At 37.6% G+C, this 23,653-nt stretch overlaps 1 protein-coding gene across 10 annotated transcripts in view; it reads left to right on the plus strand.

Moving 5' to 3' along the window:
• Window positions 1-887: 887 nt before the first annotated feature.
• The window catches only part of PTPRQ (protein tyrosine phosphatase receptor type Q), a 260,044-nt gene continuing 237,278 nt past the window's right edge, over window positions 888-23,653 (plus strand). For 9 of the 10 annotated variants that reach the window (XR_011076020.1, XM_068561270.1, XM_068561274.1 and 6 more), the window contains exons 1-4: window positions 888-1,023; window positions 2,610-2,885; window positions 6,314-6,583; window positions 21,479-21,739. Coding sequence is in view for 9 of the 10 variants with exons in the window: in XM_068561270.1 (XP_068417371.1) it covers window positions 6,508-6,583; window positions 21,479-21,739 (337 nt within the window). In the remaining variant the exon portion in view is untranslated. The remainder of the gene's footprint in view (window positions 1,024-2,609; window positions 2,886-6,313; window positions 6,584-21,478; window positions 21,740-23,653) is intronic. The other variant, XM_068561273.1, reaches the window with a different exon arrangement.

The following is a 23,653-nucleotide window of genomic DNA, read 5'->3' on the forward strand; positions in this document are numbered from 1 at the left end:
CCTCTTCTGATGCTTAAGACTTACTTGTTGACTTGAAACAAAATAACTAACATCTAAGGAATAACGGGTCTGTGCCTGGCATTGTGTTGAACCCTTCACATGCTGCACTGCCTGTGATCCTCACAACAACTTAGATGTAGGTTCTATCATTATACCCATTTTATAGATGAGAAAATAGAGGTTTAATGTGAAATTTAGCAATTCTGAAGACATGGCTAATGAGTGAATGCAAATGAACTCTGTCTGCAGCTCAGAATCTTTATCATGAAGGAAATCCACATAAAAATGTGAAACTGGTTGATGATTTAACAGTCTTAGAAAATGTTATAATATAGATGTGTCTAATAAAAATCTTATACACGTATTTGAAGACATGACACTTTTCCTTTAAATTGGCTTAATTTGTACATCTTATTACAGAAAGAAGGTCATCTCACGTGGACAGATGGATCATCTTTTGGTCTTAAGAAAGATGAAATTTTTTCTTTTCCACTGCTACCCAAGAATGAAACAGATTGCTACATTTTACAGCAAAATGCAACTGGATCCAACTATTTCTTTACAAGATTTTTCTGTTATGTTCCCTTGCCATATATTTGTGAATATGAATGTAATTATTTTATTAGTATTCTTATATTCACACATCTTACTCTCTTATTACTTTAAAGACAGAGTTATAATTTCTAATAAAAATAATTTTCCTTTATATTTTTTCAGCACCTTCTCCACAGGAAAACCTTTTATTTTATGTAAAGGATGTTGGAACAACTGAGGTTGTATTCAGTTGGAATAATTTGAATGGTTGGAATAATTTGAATAAGTGGCTGAAACTGGGGTATAAAATTATCATTAAATATTATTTAGATTATACAGAAGAACAACATTTTGAAAGCGTGCCCCCAAATACTACAGAAAAAGCAATTACCCAACTGTCTCCTGGCCGTGTTTACAGATTTTTATTCTCTGCAATAAGTGAATGGGAGGCAAAGACTACTTTAAGTCCAGTATTCATTGTTGAAACATGTAAGTTACAAGACATCTGAAAGTATAATTTTTCAAATATTTAATATCATCATTAGCACATAATTCCTGAGGGTCTGCTATTTTCTCATAACATTCTGGGAAATCTCTCTCTTTAACCATTTTAGGTTACAATGAATCTGTTTACGTGTTTGGCTTTCCTATTAAATTAAACACCCAGAAGGACAGGAACTGTATCTTATTTGTTTTATAGTACCAACTAGACTGGTGTCCAGCTCATAGTAGATAATCAGTAAATTTGGGGAAAGCTGAATTTTTGGTATGTGCCAATAGCAGGAGATAAACAGACATGCATCCCAGACTTTAAGGGTCTTACAATGGAAAGAATTAGTAAGGAATAAAATTAAATGCAAATAAAACTGTATAGAAAAATATAATTACCTAAATTCCCATTCAGTGGTACATTTGATAAATGCTTTCTAGAATTCAGAAGGTGGGTGATGGGAAGACTCGTGGAAAGGAGAGGCTTAGATTCACACTTGAAGGAAGAAAAGCACGTTTTGAGCAAAAGTGTGGAGATAGGAATTTGTAGGAAAAGAACAGTGTGGATTGATTGGAGATCCTCAGGCATGAGGGTGAAATCAGTTTGACTGGTAGGTGGTGTCAGATTTGGGCATGCCAGGGGTCTCTGTCATAGATGGTTGGACTTGACCTTAGAAACAAAGGAAATCCATGAAGACTATAGTTTCTAAGACTTGTTTTACCTTTTACAAACACTTTTAATGCATTCTTTCCCCTTTTGCCTTTTAAAAACAGTTTTAATGCATTATTTCACAGTCTTTGTCTCAACCTTTGGAGTAGCTATTTAGAAATGAAAAAACTGAGCTTCAGAAAGGTTAAGTAAACTGACTAGGTTAACATGCTTTGTTAAGCCACACAGGAGTCCAGGAACCCAGATGGTCTTGTTTTAACTCTCCAGCTATTGCTTCTAAAGAAAGAATCAAAAAGAATGTGTGTGCATATCTGTGAGTTGGGAGGGTAGGGAACAGATATAGGTTTGAGACTGATACGTGCAAGGTGCTGTTTTAAGAAAATTAATCTGGAGGGATTAACTAGGAAAATCACTGGCACTGGATGGAACAGTTTGGAGTTGGGAAACATTGCCGTAAGAGGATGAATGCCTGAGTTCTGGTGATGTTGGGAATGAAGAATAAATAATATGAAGTCCCTGCCCTCTGGTCTGACAAGACAAATAAAAGACATGTATAATGTATGATCACTGAATGCCAGAAGTACCATTGTGGTGGTGCTTGTAGTAAAATTGATTGAACGGTAGTGTGTGTCAAACAATTTGCCAAGTGGTTTACCCTCCTTATCTCATTTAATCTTCATAATTACTCCTATAATTCCCATTTTATAGTAAAAAAACAAAAAACAAAAAAACAAAAACGAGGCTCAAGAAAATAATTTACTCAGGAAGTTGGAGATATAAATTGGTGCAGGGCTCAAATCCAGTGTTCCTTTTCTTTCCAAATTAGAGTATCATGGAAGTACTGAGAAGTGAGAGATTACTCTCCAAACCATCTCACTAGTATAATGTGTTTTTCTGGTTTCTTTTCATCTACTAGGTCCATTATCAGCCCAAAATGTCACAGTTACTCATGTGACCCCAACGGAAATATTTTTACACTGGGATGCTCCAGATCCTGTATCTTTTCACCATTATTTTGTGGCTATTTTGGATGTTGTAAACAATAAATCAGAAAAGGTGTTTGTTGAAAAATTCAACACATCAACAACAATTGGGAATCTAAGATCTTTCCATCATTATCTGATCTATCTATTTAGTGTAGCAGAAAGAGGAACTTTAAGCTGCTTTGAGAAACCTATTTCAGCCATTACAGGTAAGTGTGGGCACGTTTTGCCTTTTGATCAAAAATACAAACTGCATATTTAGAAATACTACTTTGCCAAAATTTAATTGTGTCGATCCTTTCATAGGTACAAATAATCGGGGTTGAACATTTGTTTGGATGTTGAATCAATGCTAAGCATGGATTCTAAAGACTAAATTCATTTAGATTTACATGAACCCCTTAAACATCTGCGTTGTTCCTCCCAGAGTTCCTAGAAGACATATTTCGTATCATAGCCTTTGCTGGAAAATAAATTATCTTAAGAGATGAAGATTAGTTCACCCAGTTCTCTTTAACAGCACTAGATCCAACAAGTAGATCTGCACATTTAATGTTTACCTGGTCCTTCTTTCTTTCCTCACGCAGTGTTATGAGTTGACCTCTAGGGGGCAGTGTCATCCCAGGACTTGGCAAATGCATTTCTAATCTCCACTCACCTCCACATGGCAGGCAGTTTTTGAATCATCGTCTAGAATATAATCATTAAAGTACTCTATCTTTTAATTAAGCATTCTATTTACCCCATTAGGTATAAGTCAATCTTTTTTGAAAAGCGAAAACACTATTTATGAAAGTACATAACTAAGCACATTTTGGCAGTATATCCCTGTGTGTGTGTGTTAACACGTGTATTGTCTGTGCATGTGTATTTTACATGTCTGTATGCAAAGTTCTTTGAAATTTCTCCAGCTAAAATTTAAATGCACTAGAACTGAGGGAGGAGGAATGGAAAACTTGCACCTGCACAGACGTAGATTAATTAACCTTCTCATATTTGCTGGGAATACTTGGGATTCTTTGAATAACAATAATAAATTGTAAAGTAAGTAATAAAATATATTATTTCATGCTTACTGAATGCAAATGCTTAAGATACATGCATTCACTGTTGCACATCCTAATCAAAAGTATTTTTTCCAGTTGGGTACTAGAGAGCAGATGCTTTCTCTTTTCTGAGCTCAGAGCATGTGTCAATTGGTAAATGCTTGATTGACTCCCTTACACTTTAGGGAGGTGCTTTCATTTTTAACTGACAGGCAGACTAGGAGGATTTCTCAAAGATTCATTAATTTTGAAGTCACATTAAAATCTTCCATGGTAGAGCAGAGAAATTGACATCTTCCTGTACTAATGGTGGGAATGTACAATGGTACAGTGATTTTGTAAAGCAGTTTGACAGTTTCTCAAAAATTTAAACCTAGTGTTATTATATGACTCAGATATTCCTCTCCTAGTTATATATCCGAGAGAATTGGAAACAGTTGTTCACAAAGGAAACTTTATATGGATGTTCATAGCATATAGGCAAAACATGGAAACAACCCTAACGTCTATCAGTTGATGAATAGATAAACACAACATGGTATATCTCTACAGTGGAGCATTATTCAGCAATTAAAAAGACTGAAGTACTGATACATGCTACAACATAGGTGAACCTTGAAACGACATTAAGGAAATTAGTTACATAAGACCACATGTAGTATGTATCAATTTATATGAAATCCATAGGCACATCCATAGCGACAGTAATTAGATTAGTGGTTGCCAAGAATGGGAAAGAGAGAAAGAAGGGAGTGGTGGGTGACAGCTCGTGGGTATAGGGTTTATTCTGGGGGTGATGAAAATGTTCTAGAATTAGATAATAGTGATGCTTTCAAAACCTTGTCAATATATTAAAAATCATTTAATTATATACTTTGAAATGGTGTTTTGGGTACCTGAATTAAGTCACAATAAAGCTTTAAAAAAAAAATCTTCCATGGTATGTACCTATTTGTTTAATAGAGGGACAGGAGAAAGGTACATGTGAGTCTGCACATTTAATTATGTCATTTGCTATGTATGTTGACTCTAAACTGACACAGCTGTGCATGTCTAGGATTTAGTAATCCAGTGCTCTTTTACTTTCGTGAGGTTGGAGCAATATGCATTGTTTTCATTTGTTATTCACTCAGTAGATTGTTTTAGTGTCAGGAATTGCAATGGGTACTAGAAATGCAAAGATGAATAAGACTAGTATCTACCTTCAGAGAGCTTACATATTAATGGAATGAGGCAAATTTTTAAAAAAGGATGATGCTGTATTATAATTGCTATTATATGGCTTATGCTCTCGGTACTGTGGGAGCATAGAGAGGGGTCAATTAACCCAGACTCGGGGTGCAGGGATGGCCGTGAAAATCTTCCTGGAGGAGTGATGCACTGAGTCACGAAGGAAGAGTAAGAGTGAACCAGGTGGAAGTGGGGAGGCAGAAGGATGTTGTGAGTAGGGCAAACAGCATGTGCACAGACGGTGAAGACCGAGGAAGAGACATCTATCTAACCACACCTGGGAAAGTCAGAGAAGGCTTTTTGATGAGACTGACAACTGAACTATTAGGAAATGGGGAGTAGGTTGGCATGGCTAGAGGACAGGGGAAATGTAGTGAGAGTTTAGAAAATGTAAGCTAGGCACACAACATGAAGGGCCTTGATATAGAGAGTATATTTTATTCAATAAAATCTAACTCTTCTGGGTTAATGGAGCCTTTGAGAATGTGGAAAAAATAATGGACTTTTCTCCGATAAAAATGCACAGGCATGGATAGAAAATTCTTTGAGTAATTATAGGACTATAACAGACTCCTAAGTTTTGTAGGTATGTAAGAAAAAAATATCTGAAGCTGTTTCACCATGGAATCTTGTAAACAGTTTTTCTAATTGGACTATTCTGGCATTTTCTGATAATTTTATATACATAATCAATTTCAACACCTAAAGTCAGGCTGGCTCCAATTTTGTGAATTGAATGTATGGAATGAATAGACTATGGGTCTGACCCAGAATATTTTACTAAGACATTAAAATGTAGTGTTTAATTGTGTTGCTAAGGAGGTGAACTTCAAAACAGAGTAAAAATCACCTTATAGTTTCTGAAAACAAAGTAATTTTGAAAATCATAGAGAATTCTTTAAAGATTATTTAAAGTAAACTGTTGAACAGCTTAAAATTGCATAATTATCCTTATAGACATGAACTAATGATTGATCATTGTACCTGAGAACTATCAAAAGTTTAGGGGAGGCATGTAACACAAGACAATGAGACTAAAAGGAAGGCATTACAATGCCCAGAGAATTGTATAGTAGTGAAAATCCCCAGGCCTGATATTCAAATAAATTGTGTAAGGAGATAAGCCAAAGTATTTTCTTTGGTTATTACAAAAGAGTATCAAGAAACTTCTCCAATACTTGCATAGTAATCACAAAGGCATATTTTTCTCTAAAATTTAGTCCTTTTCAAGACATGGTGACATGAGGATTTGTTACATTTTAAACATGAATTAATATTGAACTGAGATATTTTTACTCAATAGCATGAGTAATGCTGACAGTAAACTAAAATGTATGTATCCATTTATCTATTTCTCAAAGGTATTAATCCACCTCAGAAAGTTTATGCTAAACTTGGAGATGTGGGAGAAGACAGTATAATTCTTCAGTGGGGATCCCCACAAGACGGCCACGAGGTCTACATTCAAATCGAAACCATATCAGATAGAAGAGAAGTCAGGAAGCTCTTTGTAAAGGATGCTAATAGAGTCAAGGTTGATCACTTAATCCCTGGAATGACATATGACATTGGAATGGCAACAGTAATGAATGGGAACTTCAGCGAGCTGGTCACTATTCAACAAACTCTAAGTGAGAATCAAGAACTTTTCATTCTTAACAGATATTTGCTGATTTGGGGGTATTGTAAAATAGTTTCTGAAAGAGCCCTCTGATAGCAGGTTTTATCTTTTTACAATAAATAGATTGTTAGTGTGCTTCAGGATCTGGAGCAATTCGCATCTCTTGTAGCCTGAAAATGTCCTGTGCTTGTATAAAGGCAGCATTGTTTATGATTAAGATCCTAAAGCCACACTACCTAGGTTTGAATCTGGGTTCAGCTATTTGAGTAACCCTGGGCAATGTGTTCAACCTGTTTATGACTCAGTTTCCACATTTGTAAAGTGGGAGAAAATAATAGTGTGTGTTTCATAGGTTGTCCTGACAATACTGATTTAATAAATGTAAGGACTTAGAACAGTGCCTGACATATAGCTGGATGTGTTTATAATTTTTATTGCATCCACAAAGGCATGCTGTAGCACATTGGATGGAAATATTGACAGTGTATAAAAGGTTTAGGACTAACAAAAATTTTCCATTTTCTTTCTCAAATAAAATTAATATACTCAATAAGTAATTATTGAAAATTTAATGAGGAAGAAAGAAAAGGAAAAAATGAAAAGTAAATACATGAAATAATGTTTATAGATATTTATAAATTATGGTAAATATTAAGGAAAAGAGAAAAGTGATGTCAGAGAGTGTCAACTGAAATAAAAACATAAAGCATAAGAACAGTGAGTTTCAGTTTCATTTGGGAATCTTACTGAGGACTGTAGCCTGGGAGACAGCCTCTCAGAGAGCATTGAGGAACTGCTCCAAAGAGGTAGGGGGAGAGGCCAGTATAGCATATGTGATTTTTGGCTAAGAGGTATGTGCAATCAAGCATACATCTTGGTAGAAGGTTACTGCTAGTCATGAGGAACAGATATATCTCAGTTAATGATTTTAGTGCTTTTCTAAGTATGGGAAGATGTAAGAATATGGGCTCATAAAAATTTTTCCGGAAATATATCTAACTGCTTAAGGGCCTGTTTTGCCTGTTTTCCCAAAGCACAGAGTGCTTCATCCTATTCTTTATCCTGAATTCCTTTCAGGGTGTATTGTAGGTCAGCGACTGCAGTGGCTAATGACTTAATCCTGGTGTAACAGTATGGCAAGTGACATTCCTTGTTTTACAAGAGTAATTGAAGAGGGATGGAGGGTTCTACTGGAGATGGGCTGTAACAGAAGGAGTTACATTTGAATGGAGGCTTAAACCGTGAGAAGACGCCAGAGCAGAACAAGATGGAGGAAGGGTACTTTAGGCATGAACAGCTGGCATGAAGGCTGTAAAACAGGAAAAAGCTTGGTGTGTCTGAGAACAAAAAGGCCAGGATAAGTGTTGTGTAAGGAAGAGGAAGAAGGGTAGAAGGAAATGATATTGGAGAGGTAGTCAGGGGTCAGAGCACATAGAGCTTGGAGGCCATGCTTTTTTTTTTTTTTTTTTGGGTAAATCTCGACATTATTTGGAGGAACAGAGCAAGTTATAGTATATATACAGTATGTGTTCATTTATACACATGAAGAGCATGCGAAATTGGACAAACTCAGGCATACAAATTTAATTTTTAAACATATGAGGAAAAGTGATGAAGTAATAAACACACAACTCAGGGAGGCAGTCCTTTCTGATAGAAAAGGGAAGCAATGGAATGAAGGAAGTTTACACAAATGAATTCAAAGTAATGATAATTTTTTGTTTACTTAAATTAGGTAGTAAGTAGATGTTCTTCATACCTTATGTATCAGTCATAAATATTTATTTGTATATTCTTAGCATTAAATAACAATAATTTAAAGTTGTTTAATCTTGAATGCCACTGTGTGCATCTTTGAAAATTGGGGTTGTGCGAAACGACCCAAACCCCTGCAGAGAGAGGAGGCTGGAAGGATGAAGATATTTGCCCTTCAGTTGTTGAGTATAACAGCACTGACAGCACTAACTTAATGGAGCCCATGGATAGCAACCAATTTAAAACAATTTTATTTGAAAATTAGTTTCTTCAAACACTTTTGCAGCAAGAAAATTAAATTTGTGTGAGAATGTTGAACAGAGACAGAAGAGTAGTCAGTCAAGCAGAGTGACATTGTCATTGGTCCATAATTACACTTCTGTTATCCAAATCTGACTATATTATCTCCTCTTCAGTACTCATAAATAGTCTATGCTCTTTATTACATATAATATTAATGCTACTTATAAACTCATTAAAAATTAATAACATTAAATGTTTACTACGTTCCAAGTTCCTTTCTAAATGCTACATGTAAGAGCTCATTTCATCCTCATGGCAACCCCATGAAGTATTATCAACACTTTAGCAAATAGAAAATTAGGGCAGCTCTTTGAATCCAGGAGACTTAACATTCTATTTACTAATGCATTTGATTTTGGCAATGATAATTAGCATTTTTAAAAATTTATTTATTTATTTTTTTCACACAAACACACTGCATTTTATTTTTACAAGAGATAAATAGACTGACACCAAGCATTGTAAATGGATGACCACAACAAAAGCAACAATGATTGCAATTACCAAACACGAAACACACTCATGCTATGTCATAATATTGACATTCAGTCCAGTAATCCTCCACTGTAACAGCTCCTTTACTTTGCAGTGAAAATTGATTTGTATATTCTTTGCCTCTGAGTCCTTGTGGAATTTTTTTTTTTTATTCAAACAGAAAGTCACAAAAATTATAATCATCCTCATCAGTTCACTCAGTCCCATGTAATTAATTTTTTTTTATCTTGATCTTTTGTTAGCACTTTTATGAGTTCATCAGTTTTTCATTAGAGTTCTGAAAATGCTTATTCATTCAGTTCAGCAGTACAGTCAGTTACCAGAAACCTGTACTTGTCAGAGTCTTTTCCATGAATTCCTTGAAGATGAAACCCTTTTATAGGAACATATTTGCAAAAGCATCACAGTACACCCAGAACTGTCTGTAAATGACAAAAGACTTAAAAATGACCACGGTTAAAGATTTGATGAAAGTTCATAATAATGCAATTGACAAGGAAATTTAGTTATTTCTGAGGTATACATTTTAAAGTAATAACTAGAATTATGACATAACATTATACCAGAATATATAAGATTTTTAGAAATTTCATGTAATGTCTGAAACATTTATATTAACATATTTCCATACAAATAACCCAATGAAAGTTTAGTATTTGTTGTTTTGTTTGTTTGTTTTTATACTGCAGGTTCTTACTAGTCATCAATTTTATACACATCAGTGTATACATGTCAATCCCAGTCGCCCAATTCAGCACACCACCATCCCCACCCCACCGCAGTTTTCCTCCCTTGGTGTCCATATATCTGTTCTCTACATCTGTGTCTCAACTTCTGCCCTGCAAACTGGCTCATCTGTACCATTTTTCTAGGTTCCACATACATGCGTTAATATACGATATTTGTTTTTCTCTTTCTGACTTACTTCACTCTGTATGACAGTCTCTAGATCCATCCACGTCTCAGCAAATGACTCAATTTCGTTCCTTTTTATGGCTGAGTAATATTCCATTGTATATATGTACCACAACTTCTTTATCCATTCGTCTGTCGATGGGCATTTAGGTTGCTTCCATGACCTGGCTATTGTAAATAGTGCTGCAATGAACATTGGGGTGCATGTGTCTTTTTGAATTATGGTTTTCTCTGGGTATACACCCAGTAGTGGGATTGCTGGATCATATGGTAAATCTATTTTTAGTTTTTTAAGGAACCTCCATACTGTTCTCCATAGTGGCTGTATCAATTTACATTCCCACCAAAAGTGCAAGAGGGTTCCCTTTTCTCCACACCCTCTCCAGCATTTGTTGTTTGTAGATTTTCTGATGATGCCCATTCTAACTGGTGTGAGGTGATACCTCATTGTAGTTTTGATTTGCATTTCTCTAATAATTAGTGATGTTGAGCATCTTTTTTTTTTTTTTAATTTATTTATGGCTGTGTTGGGTCTTCGTTTCTGTGCGAGGACTTTCTCTAGTTGCGGCGAGCAGGGGCCACTCCTCATCACGGTGCGCGGGCCTCTCACTATCGCGGCCTCTCTTGTTGCAGAGCACAGGCTCCAGACGCATAGGCTCAGTAGTTGTGGCTCACGGGCCCAGTTGCTCCGCGGCATGTGGGATCTTCCCAGACCAGGGCTTGAACCCGTGTCCCCTGCATTAGCAGGCAGATTCTCAACCACTGTGCCACCAGGGAAGCCCTGAGCGTCTTTTCATGTGCTTCTTGGCCATCAGTATGTCTTCTTTGGAGAAATGTCTATTTAGATCTTCTGCCCATTTTTGGATTGGGTTGTTTATTTCTTTAATATTGAGCTGAATGAGCTGTTTATATATTTTGGAGATTAATCCTTTGTCCGTTGATTCGTTTGCAAATATTTTCTCCCATTCTGAGGGTTGTCTTTTCGTCTTGTTTATGGTTTCCTTTGCTGTGCAAAAGCTTTTAAGTTTCATTAGGTCCCATTTGTTTATTTGTTTTATTTTGTTTTTTTTTTTCCATTACTCTAGGAGGTGGATCAAAAAAGATCTTGCTGTGATTGATGTCAAAGAGCGTTCTTCCTATGTTTTCCTCTAAGAGTTTTATAGTGTCCGGTATTACATTTAGGTCTCGAATCCATTTTGAGTTTATTTTTGTGTATGGTGTTAGGGAGTGTTCTAATTTCATTCTTTTACATGTAGCTGTCCAGTTTTCCCAGCACCACTTATTGAAGAGACTGTCTTTTCTCCATTGTATATCTTTGCCTCCTTTGTCATAGATTAGTTGACCATATGTGCGTGGGTTTATCTCTGGGCTTTCTATCTTGTTCCATTGATCTCTGTTTCTGTTTTTGTGCCAGTACCATATTGTCCTGATTACTGTAGCTTTGTAGTAGAGTCTGAAGTCAGGGAGTCTGATTCCTCCAGCTCCGTTTTTTTCCCTCAAGACTGCTTTGGCTATTCAGGGTCTTTTGTGTCTCCGTACAAATTTTAAGATGATTTGTTCTAGTTCCGTAAAAAATGCCATTGGTAATTTGATAGGGATTGCATTGAATCTGTAGATTGCTTTGGGTAGTATAGTCATTTTCACAATATTGATTCTTCCAATCCAAGAACATGATATATCTCTCCATCTGTTTATATCATCTTTAATTTCTTTCATCAGTGTCTTATAGTTTTCTGCATACAGGTCTTTTGTCTCCCTAAGTAGGTTTATTCCTAGGTATTTTATTCTTTTTGTTGCAATGGTAAATGGGAGTGTTTCCTTAATTTCTCTTGGAGATTTTTCATCATTAGTGTATAGGAATGCAAGAGATTTCTGTGCATTAATTTTGTATCCTGCAACTTTACCAAATTCATTGATTAGCTCTAGTAGTTTTCTGGTGGCATTTTTAGGATTCTCTACGTATAGTATCATGTCATCTGCAAACAGTGACAGTTTTAATTCTTCTTTTCCAATTTGTATTGCTTTTATTTCTTTTTGTCTCTGATTGCCGTGGCTAGGACTTCCAAAACTATGTTGAATAATAGTGGTGAGAGTGGACATCCTTCTCTCATTCCTGATCTTAGAGGAAATGCTTTCAGGTTTTCACCATTGAGAATGATGTTTGCTGTGGGTTTGTCGTAAATGGCCTTTATTATGTTGAGGTAGGTTCCCTCTATGCCCACTTTCTGGAGAGTTTTTATCATAAATGGGTGTTGAATTTTGTCAAAAGCTTTTTCTGCATCTATTGAGATAATCATATGGTTTTTATTCTTCAATTTGTTAATATGGTGTATCACATTGATTGATTTGCATATATTGAAGAATCCTTGCATCCCTGGGATAAATCCCACTTGATCATGGTATATGATCCTTTTAATGTGTTGTTGGATTCTATTTGCCAGTATTTTGTTGAGGATTTTGGCATCTATATTCATCAGTAATATTGGTCTGTAATTTTCTTTTTTTGTAGTATCTTTCTGTGGTTTTGGTATCAGGGTGATGGTGGCCTCATAGAATGAGTTTGGGAGTGTTCCTTCCTCCTCAATTTTTTGGAAGAGTTTGAGAAGGATGGGTGTTAGCTCTTCTCTAAATGTTTGATAGAATTCCCCTGTGAAGCCATCTGGTCCTGGACTTTTGTTTGTTGGAAGATTTTTTCTTAAATTAATTAATTAATTAATTTTCATCTTTTTGGCTGTGTTGGGTCTTCGTTTCTGTGCGAGGGCTTTCTCCAGTTGCGGCGAGCGGGGGCCACTCCTCATCGCGGTGCGCGGGCCTCTCACTGTCGCGGCCTCTTTTGTTGTGGAGCACAAGCTCCAGACGCGCAGGCTCAGTAGTTGTGGCTCACGGGCCCAGTTGCTCCGCAGCATGTGGGATCTTCCCAGACCAGGGCTCGAACCCGTGTCCCCTGCATTGGCAGGCAGATTCTCAACCACTGCGCCACCAGGGAAGCCCTGTTGGAAGATTTTTAATCACAGTTTCAATTTCATTACTTGTGATTGGTCTGTTCATATTTTCTGTTTCTTCCTGGTTCAGTCTTGGAAGGTTATACCTTTCTAAGAATTTGTCCATTTCTTCCAGGTTGTCCATTTTATTGCCATAGAGTTACTTGTAGTAGTCTCTTAGGATGCTTTGTATTTCTGCGGTGTCTGTTGTAACTTCTTTTTCATTTCTAATTTTACTGATTTGAGTCCTCTCCCTCTTTTTCTTGATGAGTCTGGCTAATGGCTTATCAATTTTGTTTATCTTCTCAAAGAACCAGCTTTTAGTTTTATTGATCTTTGCTATTGTTTTCTTTGTTTCTATTTCATTTATTTCCACTCTGATCTTTATGATTTCTTTCCTTCTACTAACTTTGGGTTTTGTTTGTTCTTCTTTCTCTAGTTCCTTTAGGTGTAAGGTTAGATTGTTTACTTGAGATTTTTCTTGTTTCTTGAGGTAGGCTTGTATAGCTATAAACTTCCCTCTTAGAACTGCTTTTGCTGCATCCCGTAGGTTTTGGATCGTCGTATTTTCATTGTCATTTGTCTCTAGGTATTTTTTGATTTCCTCTTTGATTTCTTCAGTGATCTCTTGGTTATTTAGTAACGTATTGTTTAGCCTCCATGTGTTTGTGTTTTTTACTTTTTTTTCCCTGTAATTCATTTCTAATCTCATAGCGTTGTGGTCAGAAAAGATGCTTGATATGATTTCAATTTTCTTAAATTTACTGAGGCTTGTTTTGTGACCCAAGATGTGATCTATCCTGGAGAGTGTTCTGTGCGCACTTGAGAAGAAAGTGTAATCTGCTGTTTTTGGATGGAATGTCCTATAAATATCAATTAAACCTATCTGGTCTATTGTGTCATTTAAAGCTTGTGTTTCCTTGTTTATTTTCATTTTGGATGATCTGTCCATTGGTGTAAGTGCAGTGTTAAAGTCCCCCACTATTACTGTGTTACTGTCGATTTCCTCTTTTAGAGCTGTTAGCAGTTGCCTTATGTATTGAGGTGCTCCTATGTTGGGTGCATATATATTTATAATTGTTATATCTTCTTCTTGGATTGATCCCTTGATCATTATGTAGTGTCCTTCCTTGTCTCTTGTAGCATTCTTTAAGTCTATTTTGTCTGATATGAGTATAGCTACTCCAGCTTTCTTTTGATTTCCATTTGCATGGAATATCTTTTTCCATCCCCTCACTTTCAGTCTGTATGTGTCCCTAGGTCTGAAGTGGGTCTCTTGTAGACAGCATATATATATGGATCTTGTTTTTGTATCCATTCAGTAAGCCTGTGTCTTTTGGTTGGAGCATTTAATCCATTCACGTTTAAGGTAGTTATCGATATGTATGTTCCTAATACCATTTTCTTAATTTTGGGGGGGTTTGTTTTTGTAGGTCCTTTTCTTCTCTTGTGTTTCCCACTTAGAGAAGTTCCTTTAGCATTTGTTTTAGAGCTGGTTTGGTGGTGCTGAATTCTCTTAGCTTTTGCTTGTCTGTAAAGCTTTTGAGTTCTCCGTCAAATCTGAATGAGATCCTTGCCAGGTAGAGTTATCTTGGTTGTAGTTTCTTCCCTTTCATCACTTTAAGTATATCATGCCACTCCCTTCTGGCTTGTAGAGTTTCTGCTGAGAAATCAGCTGTTAACCTTATGGGAGTTCCCTTGTATGTTATTTGTCGTTTTTCCCTTGCTGCTTTCAATAATTTTTCTTTGTCTTTAATTTTTGCCAATTTGATTACTATGTGCCTTGGCGTGTTTCTCCTTGGGTTTATCCTGTATGGGACTCGCTGCGCTTCCTGGACTTGGGTGGCTATTTCCTTTCCCATGTTAGGGAAGTTTTCGACTATAATCTCTTCAAATATTTTCTCTGGTCCTTTCTCTCTCTCTTCTCCTTCTGGGACCCCTATAATGCGAATGTTGTTGCATTTAATGTTGTCCCAGAGGTCTCTTAGGCTGTCTTCATTTCTTTTCATTCTTTTTTCTTTAGTCTGTTCCGCAGCAGTGAATTCCACCATTCTGTCTTCCAGGTCACTTATCCGTTCTTCTGCCTCAGTTATTCTGCTGTTGATTGCTTCTAGTGTAGTTTTCATTTCAGTTATTGTATTGTTCATCTCTGTTTGTTTGTTCTTTAATTCTTCTAGGTCTTTGTTAAACATTTCTTGCATCTTCTCGATCTTTGCCTCCATTGTTTTTCCGAGGTGCTGGATCATCTTCACTATCATTATTCTGAATTCTTTTTCTGGAAGGTTGCCTATCTCCACTTCATTTAGTTGTTTTTCTGGGGTTTTGTCTTGTTCCTTCATCTGGTATATAGCCCTCTGCCTTTTCATCTTGTCTATCTTTTTGTGAATGTGGTTTTTGTTCCACAGGCTGCAGGATTAGAGTTTTTCTTGCTTCTGCTGTCTGCCCTCTGGTGGTTGAGGCTATCTAAGAGGCTTGATGGGAGGCTCTGGTGGTGGGTAGAGCTAACTGTTGCTCTGGTGGGCAGAGCTCAGTAAAACTTTAATCCATTTGACTGTTGATGGGTGGGGCTGGGTTCCCTCCCTGTTGGTTGTTTTGCCTGAGGCAACCCAACACTGGAGCCTACCTGGGCTCTTTGGTGGGGCTAATGACAGACTCTGGGAGGACTCACACCAAGGAGTACTTCCCAGAACTTCTGCTGCCAATATCCTTGTCCCCACAGTGAAACAGAGCCAATCCCCGCCTCTGCAGGAGACCTTCCAACACTAGCAGGTAGGTCTGGTTCAGTCTCCCCCGGGGTCACTGCTTCTTCCCCTGGATTCCGATGTGCACACTATTTTGTGTGGGCCCTCCAACAGTGGGGTCTCTGTTTCCCCCAGTCCTGTCAATGTCCTGCAATCAATTCCCACTAAGCTTCAGAGTCTGTTTCTCTATGAATTCCTCCTCCCGTTTTCAGACCCCCAGGTTGGGAAGCCTGATGTGGGGCTCAGAACCTTCACTTCAGTGGGTGGACTTCTGTGGTATAAGTGTTCTCCAGTCTGTGAGTCACCCACCCACCAGTTATGGGATTTGATTTTACTGTGATTGCGCCCCTCCTACCGTTTCATTGTGGCTTCTCCTTTGTCTTTGGATGTGGGGTATCTTTTTTGGTGAGTTCCAGTGTCTTCCTGTCGATGATTGTCCAGCAGCTAGTTGTGATTGTGGTGTTCTCGCAAGAGGGAGTGAGAGCACGTCCTTCTACTCCGCCATCTTGGTTCCAGAGGCCATGCTTTTGAGTTTGTTCTGAGGGCAGTGGGAAGCCATTGAGGGGTTTATGCAGGAGAGTGACAGGGTGACCTATGTTACAAAAATGTCTCTCCTGATATGTGCAAAGAATGATTTGTATAGGGGTGAGAGTGGAAGTAGTGAAACTGGGTAAGAGGGTGTTGTAGAATATAGGCAAAAGATTATGGTGGACACGATGAGGAAGTGCAGATGGAAAATAGGAGACACATTTTATATTATGGAAGTAAGAAGTCTGAGTTTTCACACTGGTGTGCTTGTGATAAGTAAGGGAGAAACTGGGGTTTTGACTTGACTAATTTGGGTGGATAGTGGTGACTGTGAGGAAGGAAAGCTTACTGGACCTCACAGGCCTTTTGGCTAACAAAAAGGGCAGCCTGATGGAAAAAGTGAATTGGTTCAAAAAATTGTGTCTTAGCAGGGTCTGCACTCAACCAGCATCAGATCTTCCTGTTTTAACTTCCAAAGACTAAACCTAAATTTAGTTCCATAACTTTCAAGCTTAAATTTTTGAGGAAACCTACCTAAAGATAAATATCATAGGAAACAGTTGTGAAAAAGGAGACAACTAAGAAAGAGATACTGCTAAAAAAAACTATTTCATGTCTATTAAACAACCCAATACAAATTTATAGTCAGAACAAAAGTACTAAAATTAAAATGCATAAGTGGGAAATGAACTGTAGTCTTAGAGCCACCAATCATTACCAGTTATTACCAGTATGAGGTTAGATTTTCCCCATATTGTCTCAGGGCCTAGGTCTTTGCTCCACAAGATTTAAATCACTGAGTGTGTGTATGTGTGTATGTGTGTGTTTGTATATATATATATATATATATACACACACTTTATTTTTTAATATTTTTAAAATTTATTTTATTTTTAAAATTTTTGGCTGCGTTGGGTCTTCGTTGCTGCGTGTGGGCTTTCTCTAGTTGCAGCAAGCAGGAGCTACTCTTCGTTGTGGTGCGTGGGCTTCTCATTGTGGTAGCTTCTTTTGTTGTGGAGCATGGACTCTAGGCACGTGGGCTTCAGTAGTTTCAGCACTTGGGCTCAGTAGTTGTGGCACGCGGGCTTCAGTAGTTGCAGTGTGCTGTCTCGGTAGTTGTGGCTCGCAGGCTCTGGAGCGCAGGCTCAGTAGTTGAGGCGCACAGGCTTAGTTGCTCTGCGGCATGTGGGATCTTCCCGGACCAGGGATTGAACCCGTGTCGCCTGCATTGGCAGGAAGATTCTTAACCACTGTGCCACCAGGGGAGTCCCCACTGAATATATTTTTAAATTGGTTTTCATCTCTAAAGTCCTATTCTTCTTTGACTGTAGGGAACTTAGCATATTTCAGCCCATCTACCATCTAAAACCAAATTTTGCCATCCTTTCTATATAGTGAGCTCTTTTGAAATCTTATTAGGCTCTCTATCTTCAGGTGTATGCATAGTTCTCGACTCTGGTTAATTCAAGTACTTATTTATAAAGTCACCATCCAAATGGATGCTAAAACATGGATTAATATATATAAGTCCTAGGAAGAATAGTAGAATTTTAGGGTTTGAAGTTAGAACAGAGATTTTCTGGCCAATGCCTCATAAGATATGTAATTCCTCTGATCATTTTATAATGCATCCCTGTAATTTTCCTCTAGTTTGGAGCCATGTCTGTTCTCCAGAGTATCACAAAGCAAATCTACTCCCTGATTCACGTGAAAGTCCATCATATGTTTGGAAATACCCATTAGGTGCTTGTGGTGTCTATATTTTCTTTCCTTCTGGTGGATTTTCTCTAGTTCCTTCAAATATTCCACTATTTCTTATAATCCTATTTGTCTTTCTATTCAGTTCTTAAACTTTATAATCACTTTTGGCATCATTTGATTATTTATCATTCATCATTTTTACTTGTGTCAAGATGATTAAGCAAATACTAACCTATCCCAAGGTGCAAAGGTGGAAATTAACTCTTTCCTTGTATTCATTCAACAAATGGTTGTTGATAACTATTATTTACTATGTCCTATTTCTCTTTTTTCCATACACTTTGAGGCTGTCAAGCATAGAGGGACATTTACCTTTTAATGAGCTTCTACATGTTACAGACATATAGAAAAAAATAAAATTTACACATTCCTTTATTTTCCTTTCCCCTTTGAACCTTCTCTCTTGGTCTCTTTCTCAGTTATCCTGAAAGCAACTAAACAAAGCTTGATCTCCAGTTATTACTGTGCGCCTGAACTATAAAGTGTGCACTTTGGGAGAAGTCGGTGCTTATGACAACAGACCTTGGAACCAGATTACCTGGGTTACAATTCCAGCTCCACGAGGATCAGTTTATGTCTTTTGGAAAGTCATTCAACCTTTTTGGTCCTCAGTTTTCTTCTCCCTAAAATGGGAATTATAATAATCTAATCTACTTTATGGAATTAATATAATTTAAGGGCTCAGACACCAAGCAAGCACTCTGAGAGTCTTTGAGGTTGTTATAATTTTTATTTCTTTACAGGAGTGGAGTGATGGCATTGTGGAGGTATGGGCATCCATAGTGGGAAGTAAAGCTGTTTTAGCTATTTATGTGGTCTCTCTTTGTCTAAGGAGTTAGCTACATCCAAGTTTTCCTGAGGGAAGGAGATCTGTAGGAGAGCTGGTGTTTGAGTTTTCTTTTTTTCCTCTCGTTTTAGAAGAATAAATTTTAAGATAGACTGGGCATCTCTGAGGCCTCATTCTACCTTACGTATCATAAAAACCTTTGAATTTGGCCTAGTTCAGTTTATCTCATATTGAAAAAAACTCATACAGCCCTCAGGGCTGCCACTTCTTCTGAAAAAGCTTCTGCAGGAAAATAGGTAGGGATGGAGGTCATGGTCACAGAGGTGGAGACCCACTGGAATCCACCAGAAATGGCAAAATCTTCTTCCAGTTGAGTTTTCAGAAGTTCAGGGTATACTTTTGAAGAGAAGGAATAACTTTATCCTATTCTACAGCTGTCCAGCCTTGGTGTCCCTCTGCTTTAACATGTCATGTGTTAACACCGTTGACTACATCTCCTTGGACAAGTGGAGTTGGTGTAAAACCTTATATTTACCCACTGGAGGGGATGTTGCTGACTCTGTATACTTTTAGAACCTAGAGTAAACTATGCCTATTTAAAGCCTTGTCTCTCCCTAGAAAATGTTTTCAGCACCCAAGAGCATGCAAGTGAATTTTTTCCATGAGGGCACCGGTTACTCATTTCCAATCCGCAGATCTTTAATTGTTGCTCAAAGTACATTTAGAAGCTTTCATAGATCATTGCCCACACATTCAGATGGATTGGATACTTGTGGAATGTCATGCTAGTCTTGCAAAACCATGCTTACTGTGAGAGCTTTGTAGCCGAAGAAAGCTGTAAGGAATTTAAAGAGGAAACCCACCAAAAATGTTAGTGATGACAGAAAAAGAAAAGTAAACATAACTGGAAAAAGAAAAACATGGTAAAAGTGCCTTGAAACCCAGTAATATACCATATAGAATGTGTTATGGTTAGTATATTGAACGTTTCCTCATAACCACCAAGAACATAAAAGGAAAGTTATATATTACAGCTGAATGAATTGGGGGAGATATTGCACAGATTTTGTGTTCTATATTTCTAATTATAGATGTGTGCTTAAATCTTTTTAGACAGTACTGGCTCTGGGTAAAGTGACAGAATCACATTGTCAGATCATATTGTCACTGTTCTAACAGTGACTTAGAACACGTTCCATCGCATCAAACCAGATGTCACCAAAAAAAAAAAAAAAAAAAAGAAAGAAAAAAAGAAATGAAAAGGAAAGGCCGTCTCATTTTTTGGAAGGAAAAAATACTTTTTCAGAATGTATATTTTAGAAGAAGATAGAAGATATCTATTTGGAAGAAAGACAGACTTAAGGATATACTAGATGGTATCCCAATAATCTAAAAATAGAATTGAAATTAAAATTGACCTGAGGAAAAATAATGTGAATAGAAGTTATCTAAAATTTCAAATCTGCTCTAAATAGCAGAATAGAGGATTGTGGGACAATAAAGCTCTTGAATAGAGGTTAGGGAGAGTATGAAATGTAAATGAATCCTTCCACCAAACTGTTGCCAGAACCATGTTCCTAAAAATGAAATGAAACGTCTGCTCACAATTGCCGTGCAGACAGGGTAAAGTCTGACCTCGAGAGCATGGCATGCAAAGCCTCTCACAGACAGCGGCCAGCCTCAGAGGTGGCCTGTTCATTCCCGGTCCCTGTTCCTCACACACACCCTGTGCTTGAACCACCCTGAGTGCCTGCCCTGTACCTGGAACTGCTCTGAGCACTTTATGCATAAATGCAATCTCTCACTTAATTGTCACAGGAACCCTGCAAAGTAGATGTCCTTCCCATTTTAGGGATGAAAAAGCCAAGGCACAGAGTGACTAACTAACTAACCAAAGACTAGAAGTTGGAAGCTAGTTGCCAAGGACTAGTGACTAGTAACTTGCCCTGCTAGTAAAGAGTTAGAAGAACTTGGTATTCCCTGAATACACGATGATGCCCATTTTGGTTTCCAGGCCTTGCTGATGCTTTTCTCTTGGTCCGGGATTCCCTCCTGACTACCTCTCCCCACCACGCACACTCTTTCTGGTAGACTTTTACTATCCTATAAGACTCAGATAAAACATCATCATCGACTCTGGAAAGCCTTCCCCAATTACCTCTGCTAGAATTGTGGATTTCTTTCTCTATTCTCAACAGCCTTTTGTTCATGTCACTCTAACCATTTGGGACTCTAGTTAGCGATCTGTACGTGTCTTTTCTGAGATTGGGAACTCTTTGAAAGCAGGAATCTGGCCTTATTTATTTGAGCACTCCTCCTAGTATATAGGTTTTCAAAAGTATTTTCTTAATAAATAGATAAAAAGGAAAAAATGGGAAAATCTCAGATTTTTATGTTTTTTTCAGACTGTTAATGAGAATCAAAAAATGAAAGTTAATTAGGTCCTTTCAATACATATGTACATACAGTCTTTCAGAATGTACACCTTATTCCTCTGTCCAGTGGTGACCTAGTAAACATAAGTTTCATATTTAGGCATTTAATTTTTTCACAAATTCTAGAACATGCTAGACATAATATAGAGAAATATGAAAGTTTTAAGAAAATACTAATTATAAAAATCTCTTTTTATCTTTCAGAGCCGAAACCAGTTCAAATTGTTATCCCTTATGAAAGTCATAGCACCTCTGTAATCTTATTTGTTCAGATGCCTGATATTGGAGTGTTTGATGGCATACATATTGCAAGTGACAGAGGGCCAAATGTAACCAAGTTTTTGAAACAGGACAATAAAATAACTGTTGACAATTTAACCCCAGGCACAGAATATAATTTCTTTGTTTCTACCATCAGTGGGACTAAATTAAGTAATATGTATTATGTGCCTGCAGTAAAAACATGTAAGTATTTTAGGACTTCTCTAAGTTGCTTCCTTTTTTTAAAATTTTTATTTATTTATTTATTTATTAACATCTTTATTGGAGTATGATTGCTTTACAATGGTGTGTTAGTTTCTGCTTTATAACAAAGTGAATCAGCTATACATATACATATATCCCCATATCTCTTCCCTCTTGCGTCTCCCTCCCTCCCACCCTCCCTATCCCACCCCTCTAGGTGGTCACAAAGCACTGAGCTGATCTCCCTGTGCTATGCAGCTGCTTCCCACTAGCTATCGGTTTTACATTTGGTAGTGTATATATGTCCATGCCACTCTCTCACTTTGTCCCAGCTTACTCTTCCCCCTTCCCGTGTCCTCAAGTCCGTTCTCTAGTAGGTCTATGTCTTTATTCCTGTCCTGCCCCTAGGTTCTTTGTGACAATTTTTTTTTTTTTTAGATTCCATATATCTCTGTTAGCATATGGTATTTGTTTTTCTCTTTCTGACTGACTTCACTCTGTAGGACAGACTCTATGTCCATCCACCTCACTACAAATAACTCAGTTTCGTTTCTTTTTATGGCTGAGTAATATTCCATTGTATATATGTGCCACATTCATCTGTTGATGGACACTTAGGTTGCTTCCATGTCCTGGCTGTTGTAAATAGAGCTGCAATGAACACTGTGGTATGAGACTCTTTTTGAATTACGGTTTTCTCAGGGTATATGCCCAGTAGTGGGATTGCTGGGTCATATGGTAGTTCTATTTTTAGTTTTTTCAGGAATCTCCATACTGTTCTCCATAATGGCTGTATCAATTTATATTCCCACCAACAGTGCAAGAGGGTTCCCTTTTCTCCACACCCTCTCCAGAATTTATTGTTTGTAGACTTTTTGATGATGGCCATTCTGACTGGTGTGAGATGATATCTCATTGTAGTTTTGATTTGCATTTCTCTGATGATTAATGATGTTGAGCATTCTTTCATGTGTTTGTTGGCAATCTGTATATCTTCTTTGGAGAAATGTCTATTTAGGTCTTCTGCCCATTTTTGGATTGGGTTGTTTCTGTTTTTGATATTGAGCTGCATGAGCTGCTTGTAAATTTTGGAGATAAATCCTTTGTCAGTTGCTTCATTTGCAAATATTTTCTCCCATTCTGAGGGTTGTCTTTTCATCTCGTTTCCTTTGCTGTGCAAAAGCTTTTAAGTTTCATTAGGTCCCATTTGTTTATTTTTGTTTTTATTTCCATTTCTCTAGGAGGTGGGTCAAAAAGGATGTTGCTGTGATGTATGTCATAGAGTGTTCTGCCTATGTTTTCCTCTAAGAGTTTGATAGTGTCTGGCCTTACATTTAGGTCTTTAATCCATTTTGAGTTTATTTTTGTGTATGGTGTTAGGGAGAGTTCTAATTTAATTCTTTTTTTAAAAAAATTTTTTATTTATTATTTATTTATTATTTTTATTTTTGGCTGTGTTGGGTCTTCGTTTCTGTGTGAGGGCTTTCTCCAGTTGCGGCGAGTGGGGGCCACTCTTCATCGCGGTGCGCGGGCCTCTCACTATCGCAGCCTCTCTTGTTGCGGAGCAGAGGCTCCAGACGCTCAGGCTCAGTAGTTGTGGCTTACGGGCCCAGTTGCTCCACGGCATGTGGGATCTTCCCAGACCAGGGCTCGAACCCGTGTCCCCTGCATTGGCAGGCAGATTCTCAACCACTGCGCCACAAGGGAAGCCCTAATTTCATTCTTTTACATGTAGCTGTCCAGTTTTCCCAGCACCACTTATTGAAGAAGCTGTCTTTTCTCCATTGTATATTCTTGCCTCCTTTATCAAAGATAAGGTGACCATATGTGCGTGGGTTTATCTCTGGGCTTTCTATCCTGTTCCACTGATCTATATTTCTGTTTTTGTGCCAGTACCATACTGTCTTGATTACT

Source organism: Eschrichtius robustus, chromosome 13 (assembly GCF_028021215.1).
Source record: "Eschrichtius robustus isolate mEscRob2 chromosome 13, mEscRob2.pri, whole genome shotgun sequence".
In the NCBI taxonomy this organism is placed as follows: Eukaryota; Metazoa; Chordata; class Mammalia; order Artiodactyla; family Eschrichtiidae; genus Eschrichtius; species Eschrichtius robustus.